Source organism: Labeo rohita, chromosome 8 (genome assembly GCF_022985175.1).
Source record: "Labeo rohita strain BAU-BD-2019 chromosome 8, IGBB_LRoh.1.0, whole genome shotgun sequence".
Lineage (NCBI taxonomy): Eukaryota > Metazoa > Chordata > Actinopteri > Cypriniformes > Cyprinidae > Labeo > Labeo rohita.
The window spans coordinates 1,496,961-1,516,975 of NC_066876.1; the positions used below are offsets into that span (position 1 = coordinate 1,496,961).

Genomic DNA, 20,015 nt, shown 5'->3' on the forward strand with positions numbered 1-20,015 from the left:
AGGTTGCCATGACTACAGACCTGCACTTTGTCACATGGATTTTGAAGCTAAACATGATCAATCAGACTGTGTGTGTGTGTGTGTGTGTGTGTTCATAAACACTTACATGTTTTAACCAAAACTCTCCTGTCATGAATGTGGGTCTCAGGTTTTGTTTTTTTGTTTTTTTGAAATGTGACTCCGAGATCTGAGATTCACCCTTAAGAATCCATTAGCGCTCTATATGGTGTATGGTAGTGTTTTCACAATACCAAAATTTTGACTTCAATACCATACTGGACTAAAATATCACGATACGACTGCTGAACCGATACTATTTTAATGGTTACATTAAAAAAATATTTATCATAAAGCAAGCAATTCAAATCATGAAACTTGCAGAAATTAACAGCAATTTATGAAAAGTTTAACAGAAAAGACATGTTTTTAAGGCACTATGAAATACATGTTATTATTTTTCTCAAATTCACTTTGTTTGTGAATCTCTGTTTTCCATTAATTTTTTTGGATTCTATTTTAATCGTTTCATTACATTTTAATAATCAAAAGCATGTCTAATTAATTTATAAAAGATAATTAGATTTGATAAAGAATTAATTTATTATAAGCTTTTTTTTTTTTCAGAAATACTGTGTTGTGTATTTACAATTTTCTGGTGAATAAATTCTGGGGGGGAAAAAAATTCTGGTAAATATTCTTTAAACATTGTTTTGATAATGTTTTTATTAGTAGTAGTAGTGCTATCTTTACATTAAGTAATATATTAATATATTTCTAGCTGACAAGTTAAACCAAACTTTTATTTTGATGGGTTGCATTCATATGACGATAGTTTTCCGCAAAAGAAATGGTAAAATGCTCATGAAGTGACTCTCAGAGCAGTTCTAGAGATGATGTTCATGTGTTCATGTACTCATATATTGAGGCGGCAGAGGCTGAAAACAAAGCGAGCATCACGCGTATGTGTGTAGTAAACAAAAACCCAGATAGCACACATACGTCTGCAAGATGTTTGTTAAAGATCTCTTGATCTGGAAAGCATCTGCTGTGTTCAAACGTCTGGCAGACGTCTATAAGATGTCAGTTTTACATACATTCTAAATCATAAACATATTAAAGACATCTTAAAGACATCTAATAGACGTCTGTTTGACATCTGATAGGAAACGTCCCACAGACGTATTGCAGATGAGCAAACTACGACTTGCAGAAGTCAGATAGACGTCTCCAAGATGTACGTGTGCTATCAGGGCTGTGCATCTCCGCCATTCACTAACATTCACTAACACAGACACGCAGAAATACGGCTCTTGTTAAAATGCATTCTTAAAATACCGATACTAGTAAAATGCGGAACTGTACCGTTTTTAAAAGCAGGGTATCGCAATACTTTTTAAGTACCGGTATATCGTGCAACACTAGTGTATGGTGTTCACTATGCCCACGTGACATTCGCGTTTGTTCAGGCTCATTGAGAATGCTGGTCAGTGAGGGAACAAGCTTGTGTTCATCACACCCCTGATTCCTGTTTCTCAGTTTCGTAGTCTAATCCTCCTGTTAGTCTCTCTTCTTACGGCTTTAATCGCAGTGATCATGTAGAGTCTCTGCCATCTGTGTCACAGTGAGGACAGAAACCCACAGCCACTTATGACATACACCAACACACATGCAGATCACACATATCACTCATCCAAACACATGATTTCTAGGCACGTGCAGACGGGGTGCTTTGGGGGCTCAAGCTCCTGCCCTTTTTTCAAAATTAACCAAAAGTGCCCCTCTCTAAACAGTTATCAACAATAAGATTGTGGTCAATAAAATGAACTGCGTTTAAATTATAATTATTATGACTACATGTACAAAACAGTAACAAGTGGCTCAGAACTTGGAAAAATACCTTTTTTTTTGTTTTTTACTTGTATCTGTCTGAGATGTCTAACCGTTTTGTTGCTATAGATCGTGTGCTTATTAAAGCTACAGGCGTAACTTTTTTTTTTGGTTAAAAATGATCCAAAATCAATTTTTGAGGATAACCAGCCAACTAACTCCTTACTTTAGCCTGATTCACTACGTTAAGCTTGTAATAATGTTTCCTAATTTGAGTGGTACTGGTAGGTTTTTGCGGCAAAAACAAGCAAGCCACCGTTGGTCTTTGTGTCATTACATTACGTCTGTAAACATAAAGAAAAAGTCCCAGCTAGTAGGCTATATGGCATGTGGCAGATCATTTACAGCCTTTTGCAGCTGGAATAATCAGACTTCTTATTTTGATGGCAGATTGTAATCCAGAAAGGATTATGTGTTAATGAAACACATGTAAGTGACAGAAATTAGATTATTTTTCCAGATTTAAATGTGCAACTAATTACAGATATGTGGGATCATTAATTTGCTTTTTGGGTTAAAAGAGCCTACAGAAATTCAAATCTAATGCTGATACGCACTAAATACACACAGTCACGCATTGCTGATGTTGTTAACATGAACAATTTGAGAACAAAGTATAATAATAATAATTTGCATGGTTTGATGTGAAATGAGCTAAACGATCGTTAGATGTAATCATTGGTAGTGTGATTTATTGTAATGCATTTTTTTTCTCAGTTGGTCAGAACAAAAGTGGCAGACATGTGAATCAGATGAAAATTCTTATTTGGGTCAAACTAAGACACGGAATCTGTGATTCCTGAGTACAGTATCAACACCAGCGTGATAACATTCATCCATTCTGAGGAGCCGTACCGATGCATAAGCCACGTAATGAAGATAATTCCACAAATAACTGCAGTTGCAGGTTTCAACACAGAGATGCTGACAAAGGCAAAACTTATGGACTGCAGCTTTAAACATTTGGACAATGTGATTCATAAATTGATTGAAAACTACATTGCCACAGCTTTTTTCTTAATTTAAAATGGCTAAAGTAGAAGTAGTCACATAAATTGTAAGTAGTGTTTATGTATTGCCTATTTATGGTGTAGTGTTCTACATTTACATGTGGATTTTGGATACTGTTTAATTCGGCAGCCCTCATTTCTAGTGACCAAAGTCATGAAGTCAAACCTGTTTCTCTAAACCTCTAAAGCTTCTCTTGTGGACAGTTTATTTTAAAAAACTTCCACTGATTTTTTTTTTTTTTTTTTTTTTTTTTTTTTTTAAATACAAGTGGAAAACCTGATTTTAGTTCTTCAGTCAGCTCTAGAAGGCAGCTGTGCTACAGTTTGGTGTTTTTGAAGTTGCTAAACTGAGTCAGATGGACAGACAGGCTGTGGTTATATGTGGCATCTGTTCATCCTGGACGAAGTTAAAACACTCTGTCAATAGGAGCCGCACAAACCCTCATCTTCAGCCCAGTGCTGGGGTTTGAGCTCCCGTGTGTGCGCGCTGACCGCCTCACTGCAGAAACTCATCATGAATTCAGAGGCGGCACATCTGAGTGAAATATTCATGCTGTTTTATGTCCCGCTCCTCTGAGGCGCTGCTGTGGGTTTCAGATGACTACAGGAGGTGTTTGTGTGTCTGTTTGGGCTAATGATGGGATAACACATGGTGATATGTGAGGAAAAGACTGGATCTGGACACTGACATAGTTATTATGTTTTGATGAAGATTTTATTTTTGGGTCATTCCATGTCCACTCAACCGGAGGTCTTTTTTGATTTTGTCCATATTTTTCATGGTGAAAGAAATACTGAGGAAGAGAGCCAAAATATTAAATGTCACGGTTGTATATTTACTGAGTTATTTGGTTTGGTTATTATTCAACAATCTGAACATGGAGCTGCATGGAGATATCTGTGACTGAACCATATAGGCCCTTAAAAAAAATTAAGATTTCACAAGAAAAGTTTGTCAAGAACTAGAATCCAAAATCATACATCTTTTTTTTTTTTTTTTTTTTTTTGGCATTTTTGCCTCTATTAGAAAAGGACAGATCAAAACTGACAGGAAGCGAAGTGGGAGTGATAGGGGCGGGATGAGGAAAGGTCATCGAGTCGGGATTCAAACTCGGACACCCATAGCGCAACAGCGCTGCATGTCGACGTGCTGCCCACAAGGCTATTGTTGCTGACATATTGAGACATCTTTAATACTTCGTGAGTTACAGGAATGCAGACTTTGGAGAAAAACCTGGAAAATTGCTTTTTCCCCATTTTGGAACTGTCACCATTGTCATATAATGCAACAAAGACTGCTAAAGTCAACAGATTTGACCCATAGAGATTCCAGTTACCACAGACATTATGATGCTGCCATCTTTCTGAAGTAATTTTTGCTCCCCAAGTGATTTGCCTCTGATTCTCATTGTCATTTTGACCCCCCTCTACAAAAAAGTGGATTACTTAGTAAATACAAATCTGTGATATTTAATATTTAGGCTTTCATCACTATACATGTTTATCTTTCTTCCAAAAAAATATTGATTAAAATCAAAAATTGGAGCCAGGGAACTTTCTGAAATCTAGTTGAAATAGCATAGACTAAAGATGGCCAAAATCACAAGAGCAGGGGGAGAAAAATGTGCCATTGAAGCATATATTTTTGGTTTCAGTCTTCTTTCTCTTTTTGCATTGCAGTATTAGGCACCTCTGGCATAAACTGATAAAAAAGACCACAGTGTTTCCCCTAGGATTCTGGTTTTGGGGTGGGGGGGTGGTACCAACGGTACGGTACGGTACTTTTTTTGGTACATTACTCTCTGTGTAAAAACAAAAACATTTATTTCAGTGAAAAAAATAAGTCGAAAAATCTCAATTTTAACATTTTGAACAATAAAAATTCTTGTGTGTTTTAATTTTTCTGATAATCAAATTAAGGCATTAAACATTTATTTATTTTTAATGAAATGAATTTTTTTTTTCTGTTATTTCTGTTATTATTATAATTTCTGCATTTAATTGTTTTATTTAAATTTGCCAGAAATGGGAATATAAACACCTACATTATACTGTACAAAAGTAATACAAGACTAATACATTTCTGTTACATGTTAAACCGTACTTTTATTTTGACAGGTTGCCGGTTAGTTTTTGTATGTATACACTATGATATGATGCTAATTTTCTCAAATAAAACAGTAGAATACACATGAAGTGACTCTCACAGCAGTTCTGGAGATTAAGTTCATACGTTTATGTCGTCATATAATGAGACGCAGAGGCCGAAAATAACTGTGAACATTACGTATGCTTCAGTATTTGTGTAGTAAACAAAACCGCGTCTCCGCCATTCATTCATACAGAGCCAAACAGAACATGGAGGATTCATATTTAAACCATCTTTTTTCACAGACAATAGTCCATATCGCGAATCGAATTAAGTGAGAGACCTACTTTTGATTTATTCATCCAAAAATTGACGAATTCTGTAGCATTCCGTGCTATAGAGTAAATACGTTTTTATGAATGGACTCCAAGAAATTGTAGACGCGTGACCACGTGGACACATAAATGACATGCCGTTGTGTAAATAAGATAAGTAACATAAGGCTATGTCATTTGTTTAATAAAAGAACAAGGTATAGACCTGTTCTATAGCAAAAGGTAACCTTAAATGATGTCTGTTGAGATCTGGCGCTATATAGAAAAAGTTTACTTGAGCTTCAAGGGGGGAAGGGGTGCCGTTCGAGGGGCGGTCCCCTAATATAATGGCAGGGGAAACACTGGACCATTAACATTTATTATTAAATGTAATATTTACATTTAGAAATAAATGAATAGGTGTGAATTTCATTTTTATGTTGACTTTGATTTCATTCTAACATTCATTATGAAATACACACATGCTCCAACCACATTTACAAAGTGGTCATGAATGAAATCTGCATGACGTGTACGGGCCTGAAGTGTACACCTAGTTGCTCATGCAGTGGTGTTATTCTGTTCTGGTGCAGTATGAGAGCATGCAGTTTATAAGAACATGCGGCCTTTCAAACGTACACACTACCTGTTTCATATCTGTGTGTAGATGTGTGTCGAGAGCACTCAGTCTGTAGATTGTAATTGGTGATGGTCAGGAATGTAGTTATAGTTTCCATGACAACGACTCAGCGTTCTCCTTCAAGATCTGAGCGTTATTTGTCTGAGAGTATTGTTGTGATGACAGTCATTTGTTTGACATCTGTTACTCTTGACATCACAATACTTGAGCATCTCTCTGAAATATTCATATTTCCTCATATTTTCAATTTAGGAGGAACAGAGGAACACAGAACTCTGTCAGAGAGGAAGTTAATGGTTTACCATCATTTCAAATACTCCACTGATGGCCTGATGACGGCAGTCTGCTTTATTGTCAAACCATGACTGATCTCAGTGAAAGACGACGGCTTAAATGTTTAATTCACTCATGTCATTTACTCACTCTCACATCGTTCTGAACCTCCACGGCTCAAAATTCTGCTTCCCCTCTTATTAAAATCGGCCAGTTTTGTTCTTAGCCACCATCAGTTCCTAATTCCACTTTCTCAAACATCACACCGCAAAACCAGCACCACTGCCTTTGCATCGTTCCCAGAGTGAGTCAGCGAAGAGCCGCTCAATGTGTGTGAATCTGGAGCTGCTCAATGTTGCCTGCTGCTGAATGACAGAGAATGAAGGTGGAGACCCGTGTGTGTGTGCGAAGAAGAGCTCATTACGTGAACAAAGACCAATCTAAAGATCTATACTGCTAATGTACAGTATATGTGATTATAGGTTAAAGGAGAAGTCCACTTCCAGAACAACAATTCTCATATAATGTACTCACTCCCTTGTCATCCAAGATGTTCATGTCTTTCTGTCTTCAGTCGTAAAGAAATTTGGGTTTTGAGGAAAACATGTCAGCATTTTTCTCCATATAATGGACTGATATGGTGCCCCGATTCTGAACTTCCAAAATCTAGTTTAAATGCGGTTATAAACGATCCCAGCCGAGAAAGAGGGGTCTAGCATATCTAGTATAATGATCAGTTATTTTCATAAAAATAATACAATTTATATACTTTTTAATGTCAAACGCTCGTCTTGTCTTACTCTGCCTGGACTGTTTTTGTTCCGGTTCATGACAGTTAGTGTATGTCGAAAAACTCCCATCTCATGTTCTCCCTCAACTTCAAAATCGTCCTATATCGCTGTTTTACCTTTTTGGTTAAGGGTGTTTGATCTTCTTTGCATGTTCACTTTGTAAAGACTGAGTCAGTACTTCTGCAGTGATGTAGGGTAATTTTGAAATGATTTTTGAAGTTGAGGGAGAAAATACGATTGGAGTTTTTCGACATACCCTAACTGTCTTGAGTCAGAATACACAGAGTTCAGGGAGAGAAAGACAAGACGAGCGTTTGAGATTAAAAAGTATACAAAATGTATTATTTTTATGAAAATAACTGATCGTTTCGCTAGATAAGACCCTTCTTCCTCGGCTGGGATCATTTACAACTGCATTTGTGATCGTTTGAAGCCGCATTTAAACTGTATTTTGGAAGTTCAAAATTGGGGCACCATATCAGTCCATTATATGGAGAAAAATCCTGAAATGTAAAAAAACACAATTTCTTAACGACTGAAGAACAAGACATGAACATCTTGGATGACAAGGGGGGCGAGTACATTACATGTAAATTTTTGTTCTGGAAGTGGACTTCTCCTTTCTAATTATAGTAACTGATGTGCTGATATACAGCCAGTCAAAGGTTTGGAGACTATTCGTTCTTTATTTGAACCATTTTTTCACATTTTACTAAAATAATAGTCTACAAAGCTATAAAATAACACAAATGGAAGTATGGGAATTGCATCCTACTTTGAAACATTAACAAAAGCCAACTCTTATAGGAGAGTTTCATGGTGTAGATTCCAGCTCTGCTCACTCTGAACTTTCTCTCATCAGACCGACCTCAGAGTTTTAAATGTCTTGGCACTTGTTGAAGAATCTGCTCATCCATTCCATGCATTTTATATTAGTCAACAAAAGCTTCAACATCTGAAGCCTGTAGATCATAGATGAGGAGAAACAGGCGACACATTTATCGCTGAAGGCTGGTAACCTCCAAACAGGCAGTTATTGAGCTGTCTGTCGCTCACTCTGTCCTTCCTGACTGATTTTTCCATTCTCTCTTCCTCCCTCCGTTTGCCCTGCTCCCGCTGTCATTAGTTGCCATGGAGACGTCTCGGCGGCATTATTGTGGGTCGGTGTGGAGCGGTGGGGGGGGTGTATATTGTTCAGATGGAGGGGGATTTGGGGACAGATAGAGGGGGAGGAGCGGCGCTGGAGGAGGAGGAGGGGAGCGCTAGTGTGCACGGATGGGAGCCGGTCTCAGTCGTATCGGATGTGTGCTATTGTGCGCATGGACCCGTGAATGTGTGTGAGCGTGGAGAGCACAGCTGGTGAGTGCTGCTTATTTTCTGTGGTCGCTGTAAATGTTTCTGTGCTGCTGATGTGTTTGTGTTGTGATGGCCAGCAGACCGTATTGATCCGGTCATATCTGCTGAGCGTCGGTCTGGTGAATGTGGAGTACGAGCGCTCAAGCCTGTTGAAATATGCATGCTCAGCTTTCATGTTTTATTGAGAGAGTTGTGCCGAGGCTGAGGTTATGCTGCTTCATCCTGGAGGATTTTTACTCTTTTTCAGCTGATTAAATAAGTTGTGCCATGTTTTTAGGATTATACACGATGTAGTGCTCATATTGTCCTCAGTGGTAGTGAAATGATGCTTGATTCCATATTTACTCATGTAAATCTTGTATTGGTATTACTATTGGTTACACTTGTGATTGGAACAAACCTGTAGCCCTATTAACAACTCATCCTGTTCATGCTTCAGGCACAATATGAGCTAATAATACCTTAAATCGTGCAGTTTGTTAAGGAGAGATGTGCTAGAAGTCTGATCAGAAGCGTGTTTTAGTTTTATTTACGCTGCTAAAAAGTTTTGAGGGAAGACCCAGAATGAGTGTGAACTGCAGGAAACCTGTGAATTAAGAAAACAATTCTGTGTGGCTGATGCAGTTTCTTTAACTGGCATGTGATATCAGAGACTTGAGGGTCTGTGGGCTCTTTTGACTTACTGAAATAGAAAATGTGCTCACCCTCAGGCCATCCAAGATGAGGATGAGTTTGTTTGTTCATCAGATTTGTAGAAATGTGTCATTCCATCACTGTCTCACCAGTGGATCCACTACAGTGAATGGGTGCCGTCAGAATGAGAGTCCAAACAGCTGATAAAAACATTGCAATAATGCACAAGTAATTCACACCACTCCAGTCCATCAGTTAACATCTTGAGACATTTTTAATCCATAATAAGGCTTCTTCCAGTGAAAAGGTGGTCTGGTCTGAATCAAACAAATCTGCACAGATCAAACAGCTAAACCAGTCCAAAACAGCTCCGAACAAATATGTGGCTGGATTTTGATGTTAGAGACAACAGGAGATGGACTTTTTCCCTGGAGGAAGCGTGTCTATTATGGACTAGTTAGCAACAGTTTAATTGTTAATATTAAAATGTTAAAACGCCTTAATGATGGATTTGTTTTTTGGATGGCCTCAGGGGGGAGTACATTTTCAGCTGATTTCTGGGTGAACTATTCCTCAGTGACCAGCCAACCCAATTTTGAGTCAAATATGGACATACCCATCTTTTGAGTTGAATATTTAATTTAAAAATGGAACCCAACAGTGGGGTTAGTCCATATTTGACCCAAAGATGGGTTGAAACAACCCTGCATTTTTTAGAGTGTAGCAACACCCTAGCAACCACATATGACAAAAGACCACATAGACCAGCTCCGGCTGCCACCCACAATGCTCTTGTGTTTGCACAGGCAAACGCCACTCTGTTTTTCTACAGAAAATGTGAATTTCTGGTGGGATCTTGTGGTGTTTAGTTCTGTGAATGGAATGAGTTTCTACCACATTGTAAACTGTCTTTAGCTTTGATGTGAAGCACCTGTTCAGCAGCTCTGCATATGAAATTGAAGTCGTTTTTTTTTAACAGAATTATTTGTAAAATTATTTGTAGCAGCACTCTCTATCTGTGACAATATATTCGTTATACAGCATGACGTTTTGAGCCGTATTTCTTAGTAACTCTTTCCAAAAGCCACAGGTTTTGTTGGAAAAATCTTAAATGTTGTCAGTCTTGAGCTCACATTTTGTTTCTAAAGCAGTTTCATAAAAAGAAAGTCACACTGTGCGTTTTCTGGATTTCTGCTGTTTTGATGCACACTGGACATTCGCTTCACCTGTCTTCAGTAACGTATTTAATGTGTACTCGTAGCTAAGAGGTATTGAAGAGATGCTGTCGTTAAACTCTTATGTGAACCGTCGCAGATGTGTGATGTGATTGGTTGGTTCACAAACTCGTGTGTGCGGGATGTCCCATCATCCAACAGCACACCGGCCTCACTCAGCTCTTACAGCATCAGTAGGATCTGAAGATCTCATTTAAAGGAGAAGTCCACTTCCAGAACAACAATTCACAAATAATTTACTCACCACTTGTCATCCAAGATGTTCATGTCTTTCTGTCTTCAGTCGTAAAGAAATAATGGTTTTCGAGGAAAACATTTCAGGATTTTTCTCCATATAATGGACTTCATTGGTGCCCCGATTTTAAACTTCTAAAATGTAGTTTAAATGCATGCTTCTGATTGAGAAAGGCATTAGTTCAAACTAATGAGTTGATGATCCCAGATGAGGAGGAAGGGTCTTATCTAAAATGTAGTTTAAATGCAGCTTCAAAGGCTCTAAACGATCCCAGATGAGGAGGAAGGGTCTTACCTAGTGAAACGAGCGGCCATTTTTTCGAAAAATAAAAATTTGTATACTTTTTAACCACAAAAGCTTGTGAAGCACAGGCTCTGAGATGCGCGTCCACAATGCTATGCTTTCATTTTGAACGAATCTTTAATGTGTCTCGGGGAGTGATTCGTTCAGTCGCGTATGCGCAACATCCTATTATGTTCTGTACTGGAATTAGTTCACCTGTTTCGAATCTTTGGGTTTTTCGAGTCGTTCGTTCATCTTATGGGGCTGTCACATGATGAATGAATGACTCAAACCCGAAAACTTGTCAGATAAGAGGTGAGGTGAGCTAATCATAGACTAAAGACCCAGGTAAACAATGAATTAATCTTTTCTGTTTCTTATAGCATTATAGTTTTGTCTTCAAATCAACGTTTGTGTAAGCAGTAGATGTGTTAGGGAAGTAACATGTAACATTTTAATTATATTTTGCCAAAATGAACTAATAATTCTAAGGAAAACATGCATGTGTCCTTGCCAAAGAAGGCAATCCCAGAATGCATTGTACTCAGTGTCAATAACAAATAGAATATTTTCAATACTGAGAAGCATGAATAAAAATACTTGCTTCTTTCATGCATAATCACACTTCTGTTGCTGAGGCTGTGTGTGCCGTGTGTTGTTCGGTGACAGTGTTGTGTCTGTGTGTGTGTGTGTGTGTGTGAGTCTGATCATTCCACACGCTGGTCTGACGGTCGTCACGGATCCCGCTGATGATCTGTTGTCATAGTAACAGCCATGTTGGTTCTGTCTCGGTGTGAGCACACACTCACTCTGACTTTTACACACTGTGTGGACGACACATGAGTGTTTGACCATGAATGAATGAGGGTGATTCCTCACTTTGAGATGCTTTTGCCTACTTGATGGCTGGAAACTAGAAAATGCTACAAAAGTGTAGGAAATGGCCCATTTAAGGAAGATTTCTCAGTGTTATTTTACTGTGCTGACAGTATTGTAAGTGTGTGTCACATTGACATAGACAAATGCATTTGTATTCTAGAGAGCCAATAGTAACTTGGAATGTGAATATGAAGTGTTTACTTGAACATTTAAATGAACAAATAAGAAAAAGTGTATTTGTGAGTGTGTATATATAATATTGACAGGCTAAATCTGTGTTCTTTACTATCTGATGATAAAAGCACTGGTCTTTTGACTGAAGTCATGTGACCTCTATATACAATGCCATTCACACATGACATTCGGGAGAAGGCAGAGCTAGTGCAGTAATGATGTGTGTCTGTGTGTGTGTGTGTGTGTGTGTGTGTCCATCCTGGGGCGTTGTGCAGTGGATCACTCCTGTATTTCTCACAGAGGTGTAGTCAGGACATACCAGCACACACACACACACTGACTGATAGAGGTTAGGAGGCAGCAGGCGGACAGATGGGCGGCACTGGTGCTATATCTCTCTTCATCTCACTGCTGACCCATTTCCCTCTGTACCCGTCCAGTGTGTGCGTGTGGCAGTTGATGAGCTCGGTGGGACCGCGGCCTGTTTCCACACACACACATAGCAATGTTGCTGGGCATTATGGGGTTATGAGCTGCTCATTATCGAGTGGCATATTGTACATGATGGCTTACAGTTGCTCGTCCCTGGAGAGTTATTAGTGTTCCTGCCTTTTCCTCTTCCTCTCTGACCGTCCTCATCCTGCAGTGTGTGTGTGTTTGATTGAGTATTTGAGTGTGTTTTGTGTTTTGTTCTAAGCATTGTGGGCTGTCATAATTTACTCATGTATTACAATTTAGATCATTCAAAGAGTAGTTCACCCAAAAATGTGCTCACACTTAGGCCATCTGAGATGTGGATGTGTTTGTTTGTTCACCAGATTTGGAGAAATGTGTCATTTTATCACTTGCTCACAAAATGTCCTCACCCTCAGGCCGCAGCTTTTGTCTTCTCAATATGTGAACTGATGGACTGGAGTGGTGTGGATTACTTGTGGATTATTGTGATGTTTTTATCAGCTGTTTGGACTCTCATTCTGATGGCACCCATTCACTGTAGTGGATCCACTGGTGAGACAGTGATGGAATGACACATTTCTACAAATCTGATGAACAAACAAACAAACAAAAGAGCACATTTTCATTATTTCTTTTAGGACACTCATTTCTCAGCTTGAGTATGAAAAGCTGATGCCCTACGCAAAATCCTTGAACTGGCCACATAAATGTAGTACTAGGATGGGGTAATTGCATTGTAACGTCAGTAATAAATACAGAAACAGCTTAGTAAGTTCAGGACAAATAAGGAAGCCAACATTGTTTTTATTATCTTGGAAACAGAAAATGCATCATTTTAAGGTCATTTTAATTCTGTGTGGCTTTTTGTTAAGTAACTTGATGAACCTGTGCTTTTACAAAAGCCTTAATTATGTTAGTCATGGAAAAACAAGCTGACATGCTCTGCCCTCATCATGATTTATGACGCATTGGCGATAATGTTTTTAGTAAACAAATATTATTATTTAATTAACAATGTACTATTTCTGTGAAAAAAAAAAAATACACAGACATACTGTGTGTGTGTGTGTGTGTGTGTGTGTGTACTTGTTTTTGCTACATTATGGGGACCAAATGTCCCCACAAGGATAGTAAAACCTGAAATTTTTTAAAATAGTAAATGATGTTTATCTGAAAGTGTAACAATGCAAACATGTTTTCTGTGAGGGCTAGGTTTAGGGTTAGGGTTGGGTTAGGGGATAGACAATATCGTTTGGTCAGTATAAAATCTATAGAAATCTATGGAAAGTCCCCACAATTCACAAAAACAAACGTGTGTGTGTGTGTGTGTGTGTGTTTGTGGTTGTGTGAATATCTAAATATCCCTAAATATCCCCACATGGATTGTAAAACCTAAAAATTTTAGTTGTAATGGGGTTATTTTTTGGTCCCCATGGAAAAAAATGATTTAAAAGTCATACTAGATGATGTTTGTGTGTGTGTGTGTGAGGGGTTTATGTGTAGGGTTAGGGTATGGGCATGGAAAACACAGTTTGTACAGTAGAAAAACTTACTTGTATGAAGACTGATAAAACACAAAAACGAAATGTGTATGTGTGTATTAAAGAACAATCATTAACAGTCACTGTTACAATCATTAAAGCCTTATTGCTGATCTTGTCAAATGACTGCTGTTGGGCCGTTATTTATTTATTTATTTATTTTATTTATCTGTCTCACACACACATACGCATCAGGACATTCAGTAGACTTACACTCTTAAAAATAAAGGTGCTTCATGATGCCATAGAAGAACGTTTTTTTTTTTTTGTTTAAATGGTTCCATAAACATCTTTAACATCTGAAGAACCCATCTGTTTCACAAAAGGTTCTTTGTGGTGAAAGAAGGTTCTTCAGATTATAAAAATGTAAGAAAGAGATGGTTCTTTAAAGAACCTTTGACTAAATGGTTATTTGTGGAACCAAAAATGATTCTTTTATGGCATCGCTGTGAAGAACCTTCTTAAAGCACCTTTATTTTTTAAGAGTGTATGTTGTTTTTATATACAGCTAGTTATAATGACTATAACAGAACTGTAACTCACTCACTAACCCTAACAAAAAAAACACTTTTTTTTGCAAATTTAGTTGCAAATTAGGTAAATACGATAAATCCATGCACATTTTGTCATTAAAGCCAGTCCTGTAATGAACAGTAAATCTCCATCATGTACATGCTTTCAGATAGAGCAGCGTCAGTACACAGAGCCGTAGTTCACCGATAAGCTACGCAAAACCACACAGACGATATCATCGATATATATTCTGTGAGATGATGTGGCTTCTTACACAGAATAAGGCACGCAACATATTTTACAGCATTCTAAGCTGTAATAAAAGCTATGTTGAATAGCATTGCATTATTATATACTGTATTATAATGAAAATTATAATAAGAAGTCCGATAAACCATATATTGTCGCAGTCGTGCATTTATTAGTCACGTTAAATCAATGAAAGCAGTTAAATCTTCTGTTTATTCAGCTGCAGCGAACGTTATTTCCTTGTTTTCTTCTTTGGAGCGTATTTGGAATTTCCACGCGAGAGCGCCCTCTAACCTTTGGATGGGGATTTACTACCAAAGTCCCTTTAAAGGGGTCATCGGATGCCCATTTTCCACAAGCTGATATGATTCTTTAGGGTCTTAATGAGAAGTCTATAATTAAAAATTCTCAATGGTAGTTTAAAACAACATCCTTTTTACCTTGGTGGAGGTTGCATTAAATGTTAATGAGCTCTGCTCGTCCTGCCCCTCTCTTCTCTCTGTGGAGTGACGAGCCTGTTTACTTTAGCCGCGTTTAGCCGTGAAACTTGCTAACTAGCACGTTATTAGGAAAGGTGATTGCAGAGATTCATAAAAAAACCTTTTTACTCAGTTCTGCTGTAAGTGAAGCTGGATCATGAATGATTTGCGCAAACATAGACGGATATATGTAGATCGGGAGGCGCATTCCCTTCACAAACAAACGTAATCCACTGCATCTTCAGCGGCTCAGATGTAGTAAATGACGACCACTATGTTCATTATTACATCCAGCAACACAACACCTCAATCGCTTAATCTGAGATATTATTGTCTAACTTACATCCCTGCTCCGGCATCGAAACAGTGGAGCTCGGACTGTTACAGCTGATTTAAGGCGGGTCTGAGGTAAGACGCTCATGTCAATCAACTATAGTGGGAGCGGCCTCTGTCGGTGTGACGCCAGAACAACAGGCATTTGAGAATGACTCGATTTGAAAAAGGGGATATTATTTTTACAGATTAATTAAAAACCACTGCATGGATTTTTATCATTATAGGGTAGATGTGTACATACACTGCCACACGTTAATGTTCAAACAACATATAAAAGTGAACTTTGCATCCGATGACCCCTTTAAGGCAAGTCATTTCACTCGACGGCCATCTTTGAAACACCCCTCAGGCAGGCAAGTGCAGCTCTTATCTATTTGAATGGGGAAACATCAAATTCTCCAAAACTGTTCACCAAGCTTACAGTTAAATTTCATATTTGAAATTTTCATACAAACTGCCTCGTAAATATTGTTCCTTATGCTCCAATAGCGTTAAAAGAAGTGTATTATTCAGGCGAGATCAGCCAGTGCGCATGCACAGCACTAAGCGCACGTCTCAGAACACTGACTGTTTCTATAGCAACCGGGACTTCTAACGGCCGATTGGCTCTTTCATTAAGAAGGCGGGGCTTCGCAGCCATAATGAGCGTTGCATCTTTCCTTGTTCAAAACTATACGAGTGACAAGTCTTGGGTATTCTATAGTCTTTGTTTACTACTGATCACAGATCTGTACTTCTCTGACAAGATGCGCACATGAATATCACAGTTTTTCTTAATATCGATTGCGATATTGTTGCGATTTATCGTGCAGCCCTATTGCAAATGATGATGTCCCAAAATGAGGTTATTGGAGGTCTTGTCAGGTACAAATTTGTTTCTAAAATATGAACAAGTGTTCATATACTAACACACACACACACACATCTGACAGTATCTAGATACCTTAGCTTCAGAAAAAATGTAAGACTTTTCCCCAAGAGCCCTTCATTCTGACTCAGAGACTCACTAACAAGTGTCCTGACCTTCAGCTGCATTATGTGTGTGTGTGTGTGTGTGTTGAAGAACATGAAGTATCATTGATTAGATTTAGGAGTGTTTCTCAATATGCCACGAAACAGAATTTCATATTGGGACATTTGCTCATTTTATGTACACATGATTCTTTCCCCAGTAAAACAGGATATTTAGTGTGAAATAAGTGATGTAGTGTTTATCCATGAGGAGCATTTTGGTGAAAGTGTTTCTGTGACAGATGGCGGAACAATAAGAAATTGGTGATGATGTCAGCTGCAACCAGTGTTTGTTTTTTATTTATGTGAAAGATTATGAATCCTTTTTGTTTTATTTGCAATAACATGCATTAATGAATCACACATAACTAAACCAGAAACATACGTTTCTAGAAAGTGAATAGGGTCACATTTGCTTTGCTGAAACACTGTTATTACTTAAGGAAGCTTCTGATTGTTTGCGAAGGGCAGGTTTAGTCAGATTGAGCTCATTTGTGTCTGTAGATTATGCACACACACACATACAGACAGTGTTGCGTGTGAAGCGGGTTTGGCAGGTGGAGTTCAGCACTGCTAACAACAGCAGGTGCAGTCAGTGCCAGCTCAGATTTTCTCACCTGTCACAGGTGTGGGTGTGTGTGTGTGTGCTTTACATATTCATGAGGTAACAGGGAGGAGGCTAAAGACACACACAAGCACACACACAGTTTGAGTCAGTCCTGAGGAGAGAAGCGTATGATCTGGGCCAGAGTGTAAAGTAAGTCTCATGTTTTAGAGAATTCTCTCTTTCTGTATCTGTAACATGTTATTGCTCACAAGGAGGTATCAGTAATCGGAGATCAGAGTAATTTAAGTATTCGTCTTAGAAACACAAACTTCTCTTATGTTTAAGTTTGGGTTCAGATCTGTTAGTCTTGATGGCAGACTGTTATCTTGGCACTTCCAAGCACAGTTTGAGACAGTGTTGAGGACTTTTCTGGAGATGTGTGAGATCACTGGGGATGTTTTCTCAGGAGAATCCTCTAGGAGGCAGGAGAATGAAGTAAAACTTTCAGTTTGGTCTCCCCTTCATCATGTAGTTTAGAAGAAACTGATGATTTTCTGTCTGTGGGAAGCAGGTGGATGTATTGAGGTGCTCACACGCCAGAAGTGTTCAGATGGAGGTTTTGACCTGTGAAATGTTTGGTTTTGACTGTACGAAACTGTCAAACGCTTCTGCAAACACTCATGCAAATATCGTATCATTCGTGGCAGTTGTGTGAGCTGCGCTGAGATGTGATCGGTAGAGTTTGAGATGTAATTGTGTCTGTATTGATCGTTCATTCGATGGCTGGTGTCTCACTGGTCACGATGAAGGTCGAGTCGAGAAGTTTCTTGATTTTCAGCTGCTATAAATAATGTGTATTATAGAATTACACAGATGAAATGACGTAGGCCGAGGTGAAATGTGTAAAGAAGCAGCATCATTAAACTGTGTGAAATGTCTTTTGTGATTGTGTGAGGTTTTTTAACTGAAGTGTTCTGGGTTCAGTAGAATCTCCTTGGCTACAACGTGTTAGTTACCACAGAAAATATTTAAGACCTAATCCTTGTTTTGTTAAAATGATGTGTAGAAGGTATAGCCACAAGACTTTCGAAACACAATATCATCTAACGCGTGATAAACATTAAAGCTGGTAACTTTCTCATGATATATACAAGGATGTCAGAAAGCTATTGTTTACAAAGCATACGTGTTAGAAGCACATAAGTGTATCAATTTAGAAAAGTAGTCAGCTGAAATGAATGTGTTTGTTGGGAGGAATTATGTTAATCTGATAAGAATTTGGGTAATGTTGACTAAAATATCTAAATATAGAAACTGGCTGTGGTAGATTTCTTCTGCTGATATAATATAATGTAATGCTGGTCAAATGCTGTGTTTTCATGTTTTGTGTGTTTTCTGTAGATTTGTCTCCAGCAGCGCTGCAGTACTCCTGTGGATCTGTAGAGCAGCCCCTGGAGACGAAAGCCCCGCCCCCTCCCAGGCCATGCCCTACCCCGCTCTCAGAGAGGCCACGCCCCACTGCCTTAGCCACGCCCAAAACGCCCAGAACACAGAAACCCCACGGTATTAAACGTGTTACTGTCATTCAAACCAACTGTCTTCTGAAAAATCAATGATTTTGTTATGGTAATGATCCTGTTTTTAGGTTTCCAGCATGTGTGCGTGTTTGTGATGTGAGTGAACTGTGCATGGATATTTTGTGGCTTTCTTATACTGCACAACAGAGGAAGGAAGTGCGCGCAGCTCAGACTATCTGCTTCCTGAATTCAGCTTGACTTGTGAATTGCATCATTAAAGTTATATTTCATTCAGTCCTCACATGCTTATGCAATTCATCCAATAAACACTTTACAAACTTATACAGATCTGAGGCGGTTTATCCGCTCATGCAACTACACACTTCATCATCTTGACTCTGTTGTGTGTGTGTGTGTGTGTGGTTATGTTTGTGTGTTTGTATCTTGCTGTGTAACCACAGCACTTTTCGCACGCTCATCTCTACTTCCTGTTCTCTGGTTCAGGAAGCTGCCAGTTTTTCGGACAGCTGAATCGTCTCCATCTTTCTTGTGCTCTTAGCTGGTTCTTTGCATGCGGCTTTATGTGGCGCGGGTGAATTGTGAGGATCAGTATGGAGGGTGAACCTCTCAGAGGACGTGGAATGGGACTGTTGTGATGGAGATAGAGCTGGTCTGAGCATCTTCTCTCTCTCTCTGTGTCTGTCAGTGCCCCCTAAGCCTGTGCACCTGCTGCCGCGGGGTCCCGTCCCCCCAGCGCCCCGCCGACCCCTTCCCAGCCCCCCTCCCAGAGCCAGAGTCCCGTCTGCAGGAGCCGGTGTGGGGCGGCTCATCGAGGGCTTTCACAGCTCCAGGTAAGATCTGAGCGGATGTGTGTTAAATCGGCCGTACGGCGATGCTTTGAAGACGAGGGATTTGAACAAATACTGTGTGAGCTGAGAGTCGGATGATACCTCAAATCCTGCAGCTTTGTCAAAGGTGTGCGGTTCTGTTTCTACCCGAGTGGGTTTATGATTTTGTCTGGTGGACAATAAGGCATAAAATCAAATAAATTTGAACTAAAGAAAGGCCGGAATATCGTAGAGGTTTTGGTGTCAGTGGGTTTTGTACAGTCAAACTACTCACATTTAATTTTTTACAAATATTTTTAAAATTTAAAAATATTTTTTTTCTTTATATAGCACTTTATACAATACAGATTGTTTCAAAGCTGTGTTCCGGTGATATAAAAAAAACAAGAAAATGGTGATTCACTAATGCGAACTAAATTCAGTTCTGCTGTAAAGCACATCAAACAGTGTTTTTCAGTTTGTTTGGTAACACAATAAGATTTATTTGTTAACATTAGTTACCTGGATTTGTTAATACTAACTAACAATGACAAACGCCTCTAAAGGCATTTTTTAATTTTAGTCAATGTTAATTTCAACATTTACTAATGATTAAAATCAAAAATTGTATAGAATTTAACGGAACTTAACTAGCATAGAACATTCATGAGTCACTCCTAGTTAATGCATTAAGTAATGTTAACTAATGGGACCTTAACTAGGTGCTACCAACTGTTATTT

At 38.7% G+C, this 20,015-nt stretch overlaps 1 protein-coding gene across 2 annotated transcripts in view; it reads left to right on the forward strand.

The window, feature by feature from the left end:
* fgd (faciogenital dysplasia) overlaps positions 1 to 20,015 on the forward strand; it is a 49,556-nt gene that overhangs the window by 5,094 nt on the left and 24,447 nt on the right. Inside the window, exons 1-3 of one of the 2 annotated variants that reach the window (XM_051117768.1) lie at positions 8,260 to 8,363; positions 18,332 to 18,493; positions 19,154 to 19,298. In XM_051117768.1, coding sequence (XP_050973725.1) covers positions 8,336 to 8,363; positions 18,332 to 18,493; positions 19,154 to 19,298 — 335 coding nt within the window. In that variant the 5' untranslated portion in view covers positions 8,260 to 8,335. Of the gene's footprint in view, positions 1 to 8,259; positions 8,364 to 18,331; positions 18,494 to 19,153; positions 19,299 to 20,015 lie in introns of those variants that run through there. The other variant, XM_051117769.1, reaches the window with a different exon arrangement.